Source organism: Gadus macrocephalus, chromosome 18 (genome assembly GCF_031168955.1).
Source record: "Gadus macrocephalus chromosome 18, ASM3116895v1".
In the NCBI taxonomy this organism is placed as follows: Eukaryota; Metazoa; Chordata; class Actinopteri; order Gadiformes; family Gadidae; genus Gadus; species Gadus macrocephalus.
Window position 1 is genome coordinate 12,745,098 of NC_082399.1, and position 18,264 is coordinate 12,763,361.

Genomic DNA, 18,264 nt, shown 5'->3' on the forward strand with positions numbered 1-18,264 from the left:
TATGGATTTGCCTTTTAGATTAATGTAACATCGCTTAAGGTTTTGAGTGATGTAAAATGGCAACCTGCTGTGTCGCAGGGTCTAAAGGTCCTCAGTGAGGGAGTGATTCCAGTATCATGGATTATTACTGTATCTGAGATGTTTGTTGTGCGGCAGGTTGTGTTGCCATGGCGATGGTAACCGGAGATCAATATTTGATAGATTCTTGCTCTAGGTTTTGCAAATTAAAGCTGATGATAATTAGTAAATAGCATCAACATTGTTAAAGATAAGTATGCCATTATTATTATGGTAACAGTTCTAATGCATATATTCATAAAAACTATTCCCAATGACTTTTGTACCTTCGCTTTGAAATGGTTTTACATGGATTGTCACACTGCTGACATCTGCTGGCCAATAAGAGAATTGTTCTGGTAAATCATTTTTTATTCAAAAAGTAAACAGTTTAGTCATATCGATCTCATCTTATTCTCAAAAAACACTTCATTTGTAGAATACATAAAAGCAAAGTTGGCAAAATTGACATTAACAGCGGTTTCAAACCATCTGTTAGAAGGCGAATGAATCCCAGCAGATTTAAACATTAAGACATCCAAGCCATGACGAATTTGAATCAGGAACGAGAGCTCCTCATACAGCAACATTTAAGACACTTTGTACAGTTAGGAACAGCTACTTTTGATACCAAAGGAAGAAATCCTTCACAGAGATAGTGGCATTACTTACGGTTACTATGTGACTTATTATCAGACTTTGCTCTTCTGAGTCGTTCAAAGGGGCACAATCATATCAAGACAGTTCTTCAAATAAGTTAGGTTGATTTTACAATTAGTGGGAACTTTTGCCTCACAGTTTAAAACAAATACCTATCTTCTTACTACAGAATGCTGACCTCAAGTTACCGATAACACTCGATGATGCTAACAGGCTACCCAAAATGAATCTGTGTTTTGACTTAAGTCAACTGAGGGTCTGTTTTTAACCAACAGCACGGTTCTACTCAGAGGTCCCACGGGCTCTCTCCGCGGTCGCCTGCCCGTGCAGAGAGTCTCCCCTCAGGGGGACAGCCGCTGGTACACCCAGCCTCCCTCGGCCCTGTGCTGAAAGCCCTCCGCAGAGGCCTCTCCGTTGAGGGGCTTTGTGAAGACGATGCGGTCGTGGAGCCGGTTGGTCTGACCCTGCCAGAACTCAATCATGCTGGGCTTCACCATGTAGCCGCCCCTGTTGGGGAAACACAGCAACCGCAACACTGTAGGTCAATATCAATGGAGATACAATTATAAGAAATACATAGATAGAAATATTGACAGTAAATACAAATAGATAGAGATCTCTGAACCTCAAACCTCAAAAGATTTTTTAAGAACTGCCAATATAATGATTTTTTATTTACAAAATTGACTCTTTGTACATTTATATTAATCAGGGAGGGAAACTTACCAATAATCTGGCATTGGCACCTCTGTGTCTTTAAACCTTTCTTCTAGTTCAGCATTTTTCTGTCTGAGGAACTGCAAGACAAGACAATTAATACAGGTTTTCCGTTAAACCGACACGCAACCCCATTCTTGGCTATCCTATTCAGTCATTCCAGGCATTTAGACACCAGGTGTATGAATGCAGACTCGGGGCGCGTACGTCTCTGTTGGGGACCGGGGTGCTCTGCCTGCTAACGACCGCTCCGATCTGGCTGCTCTTCGGTCGGGAGTGGAAGTAGTCACAAGAGCTCTCGAACGGGATGCGCTCTACGGTGCCCTCGATACGAATCTGGCCAGGAGCGAGAAAACAAATCAGCCATGGGTTTCATGGTAATAGGGACACATCAATGTGGGTTCACTGCCCTCAACACACAGATCGTATGGAGAGCATATCTACTGTATATCCTTGATACATTACATCGTTGGGACTGGTCACAGAGGCGATTGATGTTTTAAGTTAAGATACCTGTCTGTTGAGTGGCGCCCAGTAGAAGACCAGGCAGGCATGCGGGTTGCTTTCCTGCCGACAATAGAACAGATTTAATAACATTTGAGGAGGGAATTATCTTCCCAAATTATACAATAAAAAACGTGCTTACCAATTCTCCGCCCTTCCGACTCTCGTAGTTGGAGAAGAAGCGGAAGCCCTCGTCGCTGTAGCCTTTCAGCAGCACCATGCGGGCTGACGGCAGTCCATCTCTGCAGAGACAAACAGAGCCTCAGGTCAGACTCCTGAAGACACACTAAAGTAGGACGTTATGAAGGGTGCTCTTGGGCTCACTTTGTTGCAGTAGCGATGCACATTGCATTTGCCTCCCCAATCTCTGGGCACTTTGTGGCATTGTCGAACCAGTCCCCAAACTGTTTAATGGGGTCCAAGTAGGCAAGTTGACTTTCCTCAAAGCACTGAATAAAATAAAAAATAAAAATGCATGAAATCCATAGGGATGCTCATTTACACACAAATGCAAGCACGCACACACACACACACACACACACACACACACACACACACACACACACACACACACACACACACACACACACACACACACACACACACACACACACACACACACACACACACACACACACACACAGTTATTTAACATAGGTCATGGAAGCAAATATGGCCATGTTAGGTGTTCAGCTTCGAAGGTTAAATCTGTCCTCGTTCTATTCTGAACGTTCGATTTTAGCCCGGACGTAGAGTTCAAGACTCTGCACCGACTCAATTTGTTCTTCGAGGTGACATTGGTGCAAATTTAATAAATTGCTCATACGAGTGCAGATGTGTACAGACAGTCATCTACTTACTTCTTCGTCTCCCTTGTATTTTTTCCTCATGTTACTGAGATCCATGGTTGAATTTGTACACAAAGTCTGACGAGATATCTTCTGACCAAACACTTTCGTGGGCTGTAAATGCTTACCAAACAAGCAAATTCTGCCCAATGCTGATCTTCTGACTATGCGCGTCATTCTCCAGTCATTCACAGTCGCTGCTACGCTTGAAACCTAAACGGATGTTCACGTAACGGTCACGTGACTCCCGACCATGAGAAGAGGTTTGAATCAGAAACAGAATCACTTTTATTACATCTTATTGTACAGTACACAAGAGTAAAAATCTTAGGCTTGGTTCCTCAACATTCACATAGCAGCAACAGTAAAAGATAAAATAAATAAGAATAAGAAACCATATGTTATGTTTGTAAGGAATTGCAATTATGTATGCCTTTAGACCTATATAGATATAGATATAGATATAGATATCTATAGATATATTACATATATTAAATATATATATATATATATATATATATATATATATATATATATATATATATATATATATATATATATATATATATATGTGTGTGTATATATATTATATCATATATTATAAATGAGTTATTTATAATTTATATTATTATTAATATTATTATTATTATTATATATATGTACAGGTCTAGAGTAGGCCTAAAATTGAAGAAAGAAATTTCGTTTAAAGTAAACATTGTGAGATGTGACACCGATGAACAACTCATCGATGACGGCTGCGCGGTCTTGAATGACGCTGTACGTAAAAGATGGCGGCGACCTTGTGTGGAACGTTGCTAGCGAAATCAGGTAAATCAGTTAGATTAAAACATTGAATGGCTGTCATTAATCGTCTTCAATGTATTCCTGTTAAACGCCCTTGTGTTGATATGCTATATGATGTTGGTCAGACGATTTAAACCCTTTCCGTTGCTCCAATGTCCTAGTACTTTCAGCTTCAGCATTGCATTCTGGCATGGTCGTAATTTAATCATAATAAGCCCATATTAACGTATCCCTCCAATATAGGTCAAATTATATATAAAGTTTCATTGCCACTCAAAATGCATCATCCACCTGAAAGCAAATCATTCATGTTTTGGGAAGCTGTGAAAAATGCAGGCCAAACCACTGTCAATATCATGGTTTTCTATCCCTAGCTGTTTCAGACTCAACTGGTTTCTTGGTAATTTTGGTCGCTAATTATTCAAAGCATAATTTAGTATAATTCAAGTGCTGACTACCAACTATATTTAGTAAAGAGCTTTAGTGTAATCTCATGCAAACACCCATGCAGCACCACAAACTAGCTTTCATCCCAATGTAAACCTGTTGTTATTATACCCTGTGTTTCTAGGATGGCTGCCACTGACGCAGTGTGGCCGGGTTCGACACATGTCCAAATCAGTGACCCGCCACAAGAGGCCCATGCACATTATAAAACAGAAGCTAATGGCTGTTACAGAATACATTCCTCCTAAACGGCTAGCAGCAGGCGCGTATCCATCCCAAAACAAAAAGGTGGAAGTGGTGAGTAACCAAGCCAGTTGGACTGAGATTAATCATATCGTGCCTTTTGACGATCTACTGTCTATAATGTCTCTTCCATGGCTGAGAATGAAAACATCCCCTGTGTCAACATTAGTTGTCAGCCTCAAACTCATAACTTTTTTTTTTTACTTCAGAGCTTTGTACTATTTATCTTTATTTAGGTCTGTTATTACCAAGCAATGGTTATACTTTTCAAAAGAGCTACATCTGAGTCTGTGGAACTAGTAGCTCTGCTCTGAATGATTTACTTACTTTACTTACTTACATAACTTACTTTACTTACTAATTTTCTGATAGGCTTTGATTGAAACTTTTAAGGTTTTACATGATTTGAGATTTGAATTTCTCATCACTCCTACCATCAGGAAAGCGGTCTGGTGTTGCTCTTGAAGAAGGAAGTGAAGAAGGTATTCCAGGACTGCAAGATGATTGCGGTGGTCCAGAACAACGCCAGCAACTCTGAGGACATGTTGACCCTGAGGCACCGGCTTCACAAGCACAGCCTCACCGTCAAGTTCTTCCCAAACCAGGTAGAGACCTTCCCCCGCCTCAAGGTTCACTACTGCATATGGTTACTTGGAGAGAAGCACCCATATGGAAGAAGGCAAGCTGGCCAACCGATACCACCAGCTGCATATAACAAGGCATTATTTTAAAGAATATTGCTGATGATCCAAAGCCATGTCAAGCGTGTTGGTCTCTGTGTTGACAGTGGGATCTGCCTATTCACTTGTTGTTGTGTCATTTTGTACCCCCTGATTTTGGTTTAGGGTTAGGGTGATTCATGCATGTTCCTTTTTCTTAAAGGTGTTATATTATATTATCAGGTGTGAGTGTGTTTAGCCCTTACGAGCCGTTCTGAAAATCTGTGTCTTCTAACACCACCTAGACGTGTGCTTGTAAGATCAGTCTCCCAGCCTACCCAGTGGACTGAAGCAAACGTTGCTCATCTATCCAGCACACTTCTAGGTGGACACGCCCAATAGGGATGTCAGAAGACGCAGATTTTTTAAATGGCATGCAACTGCTAATCACACTCACACCTGGTGGTATAACATGTCTCCTTTAAAATACTGACAGAAATAAATAATTTTATTCTACAAGCACAAATACCAGATAGAAGGATCAGATTGTTTGGCTCCGTGTCAAAGTGACACGGCTGAAATCTCAACAGTATTTGTTAGCTGATCTTCAAACAGTTTATATAGTATTAAAACCTCTGTTCAAAGACACACATGGAGGGTTCCAGAGCTGGTAATGCATGTATTGATCCGTGATATTCTCAATGTTTCAGGTTATGAGGTCCTTCCTGAAGGACGGCGAGTTCTGCAACATGGCTCCTCTGTTCATCGGGTCAACGGTGCTGATCGTCAGTACACAGGGCAAGGTGAAAGAGATGCTGTCCACTCTGAGGGGCAGCCCACAGATGGTGCTGCTGGGTAGGTACCTCAGGCTGGCTGGATGGGCAGATATAAAACAAAAATATCATCAGCCAGACTTTAGTTCCAGAGCGCAAAATATCCAAAGAAAACGTTGTGTATTTCTATATACAACGGCTTCCGTGCAAGATTTATTCAAATTTGAAGATGAATTCAAACAAAATGTTCCACTGGAAATATGCAAACTTTTAGTGACCATTGGTGGTACAGTACACAACATCACGTTAGAATTTCATCTTTTGGGTAAGAAACGTAAACAAAAAAGAAAACAATAAAGGATGTGGCTCGCTGTACTTGGCGCTAAACATCATTCCATTGGAATATACGGTAGACCCAAAAGTGACGCTGTGTTAGTCTGACACCCATGAGGTACTTTGGCCTCCACCGCTAACCCCTCCCTACTCCTCCTCCTCCTCCCGACCGCCAGGCGCCTGCGTGGACGGCACCCTGCTGAGCGCCCAGGGCGTGCAGCACTACTCCAAGCTGCCCTCGGTCAGCGTGGTGCAGGGGGAGCTGGTCAGCGGCCTGACCCTGCTGTCGTCCCGCACGGCCTCCCTGCTCCAGCACCACCCGGCCCGCCTGTCGGCGCTGCTCCAGCAGTACGTCAGCCAGCAGGGGGCGCCGGCGGCGGAGCCACGCCCCCAGGAGTCAGAGGGAGTGGCGGAGCAGTCCTAGGGGGCTCGTTGGGCCCCGTGGGAACACTCCGGGCCTCCACCGCGCTGTGGAGGTGATCTGGTCCAAGATGGAAGGCTCACCGGGACCGGACTTGTCTAGTGCGTCTTCCGCACACCACCGTTCTTTTGGGGTTTTATAGACTGGCGGAGGGATTTGTTGAGAAAAATACGCTACTACTACCACTCTTTAGAATGTCTGGAGTGGCTTTATGGCGCTTCAACCCCACTGAAGACATTGGTGTGCACGTCCTCATGAACATTATGGCTTCTTAAATGTTGTTGAAATGTATCTTTTTGGTTTGATTCTCATGTGGTGTTTTATTTAATGACATTAAAACCATGAGCAACACATAACTCCTGTTTTAGTGTTGCACTATAAATACTACAAAATTGGTTCACCTTGCCCCTTTTGGTGGTTTAGCATATATGAATGTAAGCAAAAGAAGAACGGCATGTTCCTAAACTAGTCCAGCCATACGTTCTACAGTGATGTCTGCTTCAGAGACAGGGACAAGTTTTTGAACACACATATTCTGTTATGGCAGGGTGTATGTGTGGTTGGGCTGAGCCCCGTCAGGCAAGCAGTTGATTTCGATGTCAGCGTTAAGCTTCTCGGAGCAGGGGTTGTAGCCAATTCACTGGTCGTTCATACGGAACACTGGTTACCACCACTAGGGGGAGCTAAAGCTACCCTTCCAGGCTCGCTAGCGAGTGGTCTGTGGGGTAGTCTCATCCACCTTCTCCCTTCTCTTGCCCTGTTGGCAAAGCTGTTAGCCGAATAAATGTCAGATCATGATCCATTTTTTTGATCTGACAAACATAAATTATACTCCTATCGATAATCCCTATATTATTATTGTTGCACTGTATATTGTAGTTGGTAAGGTTAAACCTATAGTTATAAATCTATCTACATCGGGTGGAGTGGGTGCACTTAAACTTTAACAATATAAACACTAACAATGACTAAGGTGAAATTCAAGAAGAGCACCAAACTATTATTTAGATTGGAACAGAGTCAAATTATTGTCCAGCAGTTACTGAGCCTGCCCCATTTGTGTTTAGTTTACTACAGGCCATATGGGAAAACAAAGAAAGGGCAGATAAAACAACAAAAGAAAGCAAATATTAAAGTAGTGAAAAATAAATATGTAGATTTTATTCATTGTTTATTTAAACCCTATCTACCCCTCGTGGGTCAACTGTCTATCCCATATGTTCTCCAACATATGTTAATAATTGTGTTGTTTTCCATTTCCTTCTGGTCGGTGTTCTGTCATCCCTGTAGTTGGTAGTTTGAGTTCCTATGTTTCTATATGTGTGTTGAGGGACCCCTAGCCCCCAGTAGATTGTGAATACAGAGAGGTCGTTAAGGAGCAGGTAGAGGTTAGAGAGTGAATTCAAAGACAGAGGTTCAGCAGCTTGCTCAAGGCAGTTACTGAGCCTGCCCCACTTCTGTTTAGTTTACTACTGGCCATATGGGAAAACAAACAGTGGGCCGATCATACAACGTAAGAAAGCAAATATAAAGGTAATGAAAAACATACAACGTGTCGATTTTCCACAGTCTATCCATATGTTCTCCAACATAAGTTAATAGTGTGTTGTTTTCCATTTCCTTCAGGTCGGTATTCTGTCATCCCTGTAGTTGGTACAGGGATGGAAATTTCCATCCCCATCATCTCTCCTAAGCAAAGAACATAGCATGTTGCAGTTAAAAGCCCAATTAAGCATGACGATCTGGAACGGAAAATCCATAGATCAATTAAAACTTGATCAAGTTTCCAGTCAGGGAGACTTCAAGCTCTTTGTCTGTTCTACTGAAGGCACATCATTCAGAAAAAGGTGTGGCTTTAATGTGAGAATTGTTTTAAGCATACATTAACATCAAGCTTTATTCAAACATAAAAAAAAATTGAATCTCTACTTTATGAAGCCTGTTAGTTCTTCCGCCAACGGGGAGCATGTGTTTGCAGGCCTACTGAAGGGGCTGGGTCAAGGGTCAAAGGGCCGTGGTCAGAACTGACAATAGCCAAATATTCAGGTCACTTTTAGATCAATTTATGGTCACTACAGAAATCACTAATCTGTGAAAATGAATGTACAAAAGTGTACATGTGGGTGGGTAGAATACTCTCTTGACTTGGGACATGAAACCTCCAGGGATCTTTGCATCCATTTGAAAGTGACGAAAAGGGGATGTCAGACATCATGTCTGTGTTCTCAGTGCATAACTGTTAGACAGAACCTTTGCAGTTACAGCAGGCCATTCGTATTCCTCTGCTGCTGGCATTGCCTATAAAGTATTGCAGGGTTCTATTTATGGTCAGGTGCCGCGCAAAGACACTCAAATGCAAGGCTTTGAATGACTAAAAATAAACTTTACTTTCTTGTCAACAAGATGCTACGCAATGCAAACCGATTTGGTATAAATGGTGCAGACTCAGTTGCAAACAAAGCAAAACTGAATACTTAAATACACACACAACAATTAGTCGATGAACACAACTGTTTACTAACCTACTTAACAAACTGAAATTACTAACCAAACACTACTGAACGGTGCCCCTAAATGAAAACACAAAATCATAATCTGTGACATTAGTGAAGACAGGCTGGAGTGTCTGGACAAGAATGATAATCTCACATGATGTTATGATGTTATAATAACTATAACCTGACTGCAGTTTTTGTGCAAGATGTGAACTATCAAATCAATAAAACGCACACATAGCGACCTGAAACTATTCTGATTTCCACGTTCTGTTTCTCTCTGAATGTCTGGCCTCGAGGAGAACATTTTGTGGCCTTGAATATCTGGATGGTCTCTAGAGACCATCAAGCATTTCCTCGCTCTCCTCGATGTACTCTCAGGAGCCCCGAGTGGGACAGGGGGTATTACGACCAAAAGAGGGCGTGCCTCGGTGAAATGTCGCGAGATAGTTGGGAGATTTCACACATTAAGCTCGGGCAGGGTGGTGTACGACTCGACAAAGGAAGATGGCTGCACATGTATTGGATGGTATGTTGAGATGTGTTGTCTTTGTATATATGTGCCGTGTTCTTTTCAAGGATGAGGCTTCAGCTGAGTAACTGTTTATTCAGATAAGATAGAAAGCACCGTCTGCAAGCGGCTACAGTAGGTATTATGCGGTATTCCAGATGCATCGTGTACCACACGGCCGAGTTGCCCATACGCGCGAACGTGACGTAATCGCTGGCTTGTAGCACTTACAACGTTCCCGTTTGTCTTTCTTGGCATCGCCAAGAGGAAGGGAAGAAAAGTCATTGGGTAGTCATTGTTATTGTTAGCTACATTGGCCTCTTTAGCAAACCAGCTCGAAAACCAAACTTTACATTGTATTGCACGCACAGCAAAACCATGCAATCCATAATTTGCTGACCGGATTAAAGCAGTAATGTAATCAAGTGTGTAAAAGCATTTAAAATTGACATTAAAACGACGACGTGGTACAAATAAACACGTTGGTCACCCGTTAACATCTCATTACGGGCGCAGCCATCTTTGTTTGTCGAGTACCTCGCTGAACTCCACTTAAGGGGGCGTGCCTCGGTGTAATTTCGCGAGACAGCTTGGAGATTTCACACTTTGGGATGGTGTACGATTCATCTGGAATGCCGCATAACTATGTGCACAGGGAGATTCACGCCCCCCGTCGTTACCATGGCAAACTCCAACAAACAAACCAGACTAGATAACAAAAACATATGGGAAAATGTCAGCTGACAGTATATCAAAGCAGGTTTTGGAGAAGTTTTGGGCGAAAAATGATTTAATTTCTTCCAGAAGAAAGGGACTACATTACGCTTCGGAGGGGTATATATTCAAAACCTTATGATACATACTGGAGGTGACAAGCTTAAATTCAGTTGGTATTCTGGCCTGCAACACAGTCTGATCCACATAACACACTTTTTCTTGTCCCGTTGCGTCTTGGGTAAAGGGATGAAATATACCCCTTTCTGTAGCTTCTTGGGATACCGACTGGCCGTGTTACATTTACCCCAAGCACATCGTTTGACCATTAAATTGATATATTATGCCTCCTCCCTGTTTTCAATGGAGTTGACCGAGTATAGTTGAGGCTGGAATGTCATTGGCTCAGCTGCGTTCTAAGGGCGGGGCTTAGCGACAGGTCAATTGTCCGCCGATCTAGGGTGCGTGTGCGTATTTATACATATATCGTGGAACCGGTGTGGGTACCAGATTGACTCGGCTGCCAGATCGACTCGGGTCCTGCGCTTACAGATGACGTATCGACGCTTGACGTATCGACACAAGCCAACGGACAAAACCCGGGGGTTGTTTATAAAAGGGGCTCAATCATGGACATAAAAAGAAGGCTCAATCCGTTTTGGTTTTGATTTCATTGAACGCAGCCCGTTCTTTTGCACAAACAAAGCCATTGGAAACACGTCTTAAAGCACTGATGAATGCATATGTAACCCAGTTCGTGTTAGGGACTCTTATTCTGAAGGGGGAGAACGGAATTGTCTGCGTGTGGGTCGCTGTTTTGACTCTTTGTTGGGGGCGCTGGAAATAGAGTGGATCTCCCCGTTCAGTGAATTGAGTTAACCGATTCTTCTTTTATATATGTCCCAAGTATAGGCAATAATAATTTGTACATTAGATTATTATTCATAGTTTAGAAAACAAAAGGAGATCGTTAATATTTGGGAATAACATGAGAATGAATGAAACGCGCATGCGCATTTAAAAGACAGCGTTTACAGGAAGTGCGTCATTATTGTGCATCAAGGACCCCGAGTTGATCTGGCAGCCGAGTCAATCCGGTACCCACACCGGCCCTGAAACTGTTTGATCTTTTCGTTAATATGAAAGGTGACATGTTTTTGCATTTGCAAGGCTGAGTTATTAAAAAGCATTAAACTGTAGAAATGAGCATACTTCAACATTGGTCATTTATCCCTGGGGTCTGCAAGTACGGTGCTGACATGTTTCTTTTTCATGATTCAGATACCGGCGAAGTCGAGCCAACGGCGCCGCTGCCGGTGAATGAGGGTTTCACCAAAGAGCAGACCCTCTTCCTCATCCAACAGATCCGCCTTGAGCTAGGCGGCGAGGGACCCGCGACCGCGACCTCCTTCGACGACCTCAACCGGCGGCTGAGGTCTGGGAAGAAGTCAAAGAAGGTGTTGTGGGAGGAGATGGCTGCGAAGCTTGCGGGGCAGTTCGGGGAGCACTTCCTGCAAGAAAAGGTGTGTCGCAAGTGGCTGACGCTGACGGAGGGCTATAAGAAAGTCAAGGAGAACACGGCGTTGACGGGCAGGGGGCCGGTCCGCTTCCAGTTCTACAAGGAGATGGACGAGATGGTGGTGTGGTGCGACAGTCCTCCGTCCCCAGCGCCGGTGGACACGGCTCCCTCGCCGGCGCCCTGCACCAGCACAGGGCTGTGGGACCCGCTCAGCGGGGCTCCCTCCCCAGCGCAGCCCGCCAGCGCCTTCCCCCCGTCTCCTGCTTCCTCGGCAGCCAGCCCACCTCAAGTCCCAGCTCCCACCAGACCCGTTGACTCCTCGACTTCCGCTTCCTTGCGGAAGCGGAAGAGGAGGGCGGACCTGGAGGACACAAGGGAGGATGAGCTGTTGGCCTACCTTGAGAGCTCTGACGGCGCTGCCATGGCTGCTTCACAGAAGCGGCATGAAGAGTGCCTGAGCGAGATGAAGGCGCTGAGGGAGGATCGGAGGGAGCTCCTCCAGCTGTTCAGCCGGATGGTGGACAAGATGTGAGGCGGGCATGACGACAGCAGACACAAACGTTTAAAGAAGACTTTCTCTTTTTCTATTTTAACGTTTTATTTTTTCAAGTTAGATTAACCTTTTGTTTTGTACTCTCAACAAAGTGTGTGCTAAATTTCACTGAGTACATCTCTACTAGCCTACTAAGATCGTCATGACGCAAATTCCCCTTTCAGTTTTCCTTTAACGAAAATTTGATCAGGATAGTATCCTGATCCTAACCTATATAAATCTCAGCCAAGTACTATTGAATTCTACATTAGAGACTAGAACATTTCAACAATTGGGCCTAAAAAATTCACCAGAGAAAGTGCATCTCAAAAAGGAAATTAACCCTAAAGCTAAAATTACAAATCAACAAAAGTAACATGATGGGATTTTGATTGCAATCACGTTTTTTCGGTTGAAAACTGTTTAGTTTGGATCTGTTTGGATCAATTCACTTACAAACTACCTTTCCCATAATGCACTATGATGTATCACGGAAGAAAAAAAAATCCAAGCAGGCGGTCCGACGTCCAAGGTGCAGATAAAAGGATCTTCTGTGGACTTTATGTTAAAACAATACTTGTGTTAGATCAGTGTTAACAGTTCACCTCCTTTATTACATAATAAAGAAAAATCGTTTCGGACTTGCATTGCAACACTGGAATGAGCACTTTCTGAACAAGAGGTAAACAATTGGGCTTTAAGTAAACTTTGATGCACTGTTGTTTCGGGAGTTTATTCCCGAAAGCCTTGACACTTACTGGCTTGGTTAAATGTCAATGGACGTGGTTGTTGTGTTTAACATAAAAATGAACAAAAGATGTGTCTTTGAACGTCATTTAGTGCGGTCTAAACTACTTTGAAAATGTAATTGCTCTCTTTTTTCAGAAGACTTAAAAAAATGTCAAAGACTCAGAGAGTGGGAGAACGGTTGCCTGAGGATGTTGGCACTGATGATTGCATGGATTCATACACGTATACTTACAGTCCCGATTTACTGAAGTACGTATGTCCAAGTTATATCCTCTCAATTATTATGCTTTTTCTTTTCTCAGATCACATTGAATATAGGGTATCATGATATAACCTCTGTAATTCCATTATAATAGCCAGTTTGTCTTATATCTAGGGATCAAGTAGCGTTCATAACTGGTGGGGGCTCTGGCATCGGGTTTCGTATAGCAGAGGTGTTCATGAGGTAAGTCGAATGCTAAACCATAATATACGTGTAACCTAATGTCAGCGTCCAATGAAACCAAACATTTACTTGTGTGACTGTTCTGGGTCTTTCATAAATCTTCTGCAGTAGTCTGACAGGGTGATTTAATTAAGTCATACTAAGTGACTAACTACTAGCTGAAGTTCAACCTGATTCATTTTTCCTCCCGTCAGGCATGGCTGTGACACAGTGATTGCCAGCAGGAACCTGGATAAACTAAAAGAGGTGACATAAAGTGACATGACACGATATTACAGAACTATTACAGGAAAGTATGTTAGACAACACTGCAAAGTTATTTCATAACTTTAAGGTGTGTGTGTGTGTGTGTGTGTGTGTGTGTGTGTGTGTGTGTGTGTGTGCTACGCTTCTGTCCAGGCAGCTAACAAGCTGTCGACTGCGACCGGACGCCGCTGCCTGCCTCTGCATATTGATGTCAGAAACCCTGAAACCATCACTGCAGCCGTGGAGGAGACTCTGAAAGAACTGGGCCACATCAACATCTTGATCAACAGTAGGTCTTCTTATCTGTTGATGTGTGTGACTCTCTCACAGCCGTACCCAAGCATGTATACATACATACATACATACATAATGGTATTTTGTTTGAATAACTGCTGATTGTTGTAATTTTAATAATAGCCAAAACTTTCTTTATTTGTTGTTGATTCATTCATTTATTGGGTGCTCTCATCAACATTGATATCATGGTCTGCGTATACAACATGTGTAGTGGTGGTGGGTGAAAGAGCAGCTATATCAGTTGTGCTGTGAATAATTGACTCCTACAGTCTCTCCCTCTTTCATCCTCAACCATTCTACCCCCCTCCTCTAGGGGGTCTGATTGAGTTCACTGGGCTGGAGCCTTCCATGAAGTCACCAGAGTCATGCCCGATGTATAAACTTGCATGTACTTCCCGCATACATGTTACTTTTTTTGCTTCATAATGGCATTGCCTACACCTTAAATATGTGTTTGAATTACTTCAAAAAAGATGCAGCTGGCAACTTCCTGTGCCCGGCATCGGCCCTCTCCTTCAACGCCTTCAAAACTGTGATGGAGATTGACACCATGGGCACCTTCAATGCCAGCAAAGTGATCTACGAGAAGTGGTTCAAGGTCTGGTGAAAAGACATGCTTCCTGTCTCAGTCAGCAACAATTTTCAGCTGTTTAATATAGTTCATCTGCCAAGAAAAACATCAATTACATGTAGCAAATGGTGCCATTCATAAGGATGATTAAATCTGTAAAAGTTCTAGCAAAATGCCAGCGATTTTAAAAACACCCACTTTACATTCACTATCCGTTTGCGTTGCTCTGTTAAAACAATACAAGAATCAAACTATATTCTTACTCTGTGTGCTTTGGGCTTAATGTGGTTTCTCTGAGCAGGATCATGGCGGGAACATCGTGAATATATCCGCAACTCTGGGCTACCGGGGCCAGGGCCTACAGGTGCACGCAGGCTCTGCCAAGGCAGCCAACGGTAACTCGCCTACACCTGTACTCCGCTACACCTGAACCCCATATCCAATCTTTAATAAAAATGCAAATATCAGGCCAATATATATTGGATTTCAGATATATCGTGTATAGATATATACAAACCTACTCCCTTCCACCTGTACTCACCGTTGTGATCCACAGATGCCATGACCAGACACCTGGCAGTGGAGTGGGGCCCCAGCGGAGTGAGGGTCAATACCCTGGCCCCAGGGCCCATCTCGGGCACCGAGGGCTACCGCAGGCTTGGTAAGCATTATTTATTTGTATGTTGGCCAAATATTTATTTCTCACCACTGTCCCACTATATGGGTCTCATTAAAGACACATTCTAAGTATTCTAAGAAATATGACCTCTAATCATCTTTGGAGTGATATATGTAAAGGGAATGTGAACTAAGTAACATCACGTAAGGCGCCATTTTGTGAGACGGCAACTAAGCGACCTTTAACCATGGTGCGTTCACCATAGCAATCGACGCTGTGTGAGGTCAACTTCACATTCCTTATTATGGCATCCAATCTCAAGCTATGTGACGCTTCTTTGCCTGTAGATGTTGAACAACCCTGTTGTTTGCAGGCTCATTGTTCTTGCTGGGTTGGAGGCACAAGTTTACTTAAAAAATAATAATAATCTAATCGAATTAAAAAAAATTGAATTTTACGATTTTTTTTTTATTTGAGGACATTTAACTGTTTTTCAAAATATAATAAGGAGATATTCATTAGTAATCTCTGCCTTACGACTCAAACCCCACGCCTACCCACATTTTACTTTACCTGAAGACAACTTTGAGAAATAGAACCCCCCCCCCCCCAAATAAAATACAATTTATAAAATACCTTTTGCTGAAATGTGACCCATTTGCATGCCTTAAATGAATGTCTGTGTTCTCAGTGCCCTTATTTGGTTGTATTCATACCTTTTTTAAACAAAACCTTTCTGGTCACCATAGGTAATGCATCTTTCTCCTCTAAAGCTGGTATAGCTTATGGGGCAATACAAGGTTATATCCATGTTTATTTTCGAAACGACATGCTACCACTTGCTCGCAAAGATATACCTTCCCCTGAGACAGCTATGAGCTGCTGTGAAGATTTGCCGATGTGGTTTATTATAATGTTCTCCTGGTCCTTGCAGGAGGGCCCCAGGGTGAGGCCAGGGGAGCCTTCAGCTCCATACCTCTCCAGCGGGCAGGAAACAAGACGGAGATGGCGCACGGCGTCCTGTTCCTGGCCAGCCGGGTGTCATCCTACATGACGGGTGCCGCGCTGGTGATGGATGGAGGGGCGTGGCTCACCTCAGCCAATGACGTGGCTGCGATGCTGGGTATAGCCTCTAACTCTGCTAAGCTCTGAACCAGCCCCACCTCCTCCTGGCCCAGGTGTGTAGGAGGAGGCGGGGCTTACAGATTTTTATTACTTTTTTAAATAGTGTTGAAGTGTGTGAGTTCTGTTACTGTGGGGAGCAGGCCGGCCCTAGATGTCAAATTATTTTCAATAATTTATCAATTTGATTCAACATGCTACCTATAAGGCCAGGTTGATGGCCGTTCTGCAATTCTCCCAAACTCACAGATCCGGTCCGTACCTGGTTATATTTACCTGCTATGAAACGTTTCTGCTCCATTTAAGCCATTAAAATGACGTCAAGATCTGTCTTTTATTTTCAGGCCATTGGTCGACTGAAGCTAGGAGGGACAAGTGATGAAACCAGAGACTACCTGAACCTTCTTGTTGATTGCTTCGGTTGTTGCTAACATGCTATTCTGTTTTGGGGTAAAGGGCTGGAGTGTTGTGAATAATATCTCACAAGTCGACCAATAAAGTTAATGTACTGCAATCATAAATATTATATTATTACTTTTACCTGTGGCTACGGTTTTGTTACAGTATCATAAATGATGTATGAACCCAATTACTGTGTATCGGCTGTTTCAAGTTAACATCAGAATCAGAATCAGAATCTCTTTATTGTCATTGCACAAAGTGCAACGAAATTGGGGTAGAGGCTCTCAAAATAAGTGCTTTTAAAACAAAAACTAAATGAGAAAATGAGTATTTTTTTAAAATAAATATAGAATGTTGAACTCAAACAAATATATACATTTTAAAATATCAGCCAATTTTAAAGGTCAGATTGGTATGATAATGCAGTAATTTATAATTCTGCATTATTTAGAGAAATAACAGCTCTGGGGTAGAAACTGTTTTTAAGCCTATTTGTTCTTGATCTGATTGCCCTGTAGCGCCTCCCAGAGGGCAACAGTTCAAACAGGTTATGGCCTGGGTGGGATGAGTCTCTCAGGATGCTATGAGCTCTCCTGAGGCAGTGTCTATTGTACACATCCTCAAGAGAGAGAAGAGGACATCCAATGACTTTTTGTGCCGTTTTTATGACCCTCTGGAGCGCTTTCCTCTCAGCTGCAGTGCAACTGGCAAACCACAGCGAGATGCCGTAGCTTAGGACAGTCTCAATGGTGCAGCGATAAAGGGTCATCAGCATTTTCTCCTGAAGATTGTTCTTCCTGAGGATCCTTAGGAAGTACAATCTCTGTTGGGCCTTTTTCATAAGCGCCTTGGTGTTTATTGTGCAGGTCAGGTCCTGCTGAATGTGCATGCCCAGGAACCTGAAGTCCGAGACTCTCTCCACGCTCTCCGTTCATATAGATGGGCTGAATGTCCGGCTTATTCCTCCTATAATCAATGATCAGCTCTTTGGTCTTTGAGGTGTTGAGGATGAGGTTGTTCTCCGCACACCATGCAGACAGTCTTTGGACCTCCTCCCTATATGCAGTCTCATCCCCACCTGAGATGAGCCCCACCACTGTTGTATCATCCGCAAACTTAATGATGGTATTGCTGGGGTGGCTGGGGATGCAGTCATTGGTGTAGAGAGTGTAGAGTAGGGGGCTCAGCACGCAGCCCTGTGGGGAGCCGGTGCTGATGCTAAGTTCAGAGGAAAGATGGGCACCTACTCTAACTCTCTGGGAGCGCTCTGTCAGAAAGTCTTTGATCCAATAACAGATGGGTTGTGAAAGACCCAAGGCCATTAGTTTGGTGAGAAGTCTGTTTGGTATGATGGTATTGAAAGCAGAGCTGAAGTCTATGAAGAGCAGCCTGGCGTAGCTCCCCTGATGTTCTTCGTGTTGCAGCGTGGTGTGGAGTGCGGTGGCTATGGCGTCCTCTGTAGACCTGTTTACTCTGTATGCGAACTGGTGGGGGTCCGGACTAGTTTCTCGAAACACTTCATGATGACTGGTGTAAGGGCCACCGGCCGGTAGTCGTTGAGGCTGCTGACAGTAG

General features: G+C 43.3%; 3 protein-coding genes across 6 annotated transcripts; 2 read left to right on the top strand and 1 right to left on the bottom strand.

Moving 5' to 3' along the window:
• Positions 1-408: 408 nt before the first annotated feature.
• On the bottom strand, positions 409-3,003 carry pnpo (pyridoxamine 5'-phosphate oxidase). The gene is made up of 7 exons (XM_060036358.1): positions 2,799-3,003; positions 2,263-2,387; positions 2,081-2,180; positions 1,948-2,001; positions 1,642-1,770; positions 1,444-1,514; positions 409-1,224 (listed from the first exon to the last, which is right to left on the bottom strand). Exons 1-7 carry the CDS (start codon positions 2,961-2,963, stop codon positions 1,059-1,061), a joined length of 810 nt encoding a protein of 269 aa, XP_059892341.1. The 5' UTR covers positions 2,964-3,003; the 3' UTR covers positions 409-1,058.
• A 520-nt stretch (positions 3,004-3,523) lies between these two features.
• Positions 3,524-6,822, top strand: mrpl10 (mitochondrial ribosomal protein L10). Its single transcript, XM_060036258.1, has 5 exons — positions 3,524-3,614; positions 4,162-4,334; positions 4,721-4,885; positions 5,650-5,794; positions 6,222-6,822. Exons 1-5 carry the CDS (start codon positions 3,575-3,577, stop codon positions 6,467-6,469), a joined length of 771 nt encoding a protein of 256 aa, XP_059892241.1. The 5' UTR covers positions 3,524-3,574; the 3' UTR covers positions 6,470-6,822.
• A 2,523-nt stretch (positions 6,823-9,345) lies between these two features.
• decr2 (2,4-dienoyl CoA reductase 2, peroxisomal) lies at positions 9,346-16,876 on the top strand. 4 transcript variants are annotated; one of them, XM_060036255.1, is made up of 11 exons: positions 9,346-9,490; positions 11,468-12,233; positions 13,123-13,236; positions 13,364-13,432; positions 13,627-13,678; positions 13,832-13,967; positions 14,449-14,573; positions 14,848-14,941; positions 15,103-15,207; positions 16,100-16,343; positions 16,632-16,876. In XM_060036255.1, the coding sequence occupies exons 1-10, from the start codon at positions 9,469-9,471 to the stop codon at positions 16,315-16,317; spliced, it is 1,701 nt and encodes a 566-aa protein (XP_059892238.1). In that variant the 5' UTR covers positions 9,346-9,468; the 3' UTR covers positions 16,318-16,343; positions 16,632-16,876. The 4 variants fall into 4 exon arrangements, with proteins under 4 accessions (XP_059892238.1, XP_059892236.1, XP_059892240.1 ...); XM_060036253.1 differs by having other exon boundaries at positions 16,100-16,288; XM_060036257.1 differs by lacking the exons at positions 9,346-9,490; positions 11,468-12,233 and adding an exon at positions 12,245-12,919 and having other exon boundaries at positions 13,126-13,236; positions 16,100-16,288.
• The last annotated feature ends 1,388 nt before the right edge of the window (positions 16,877-18,264 follow it).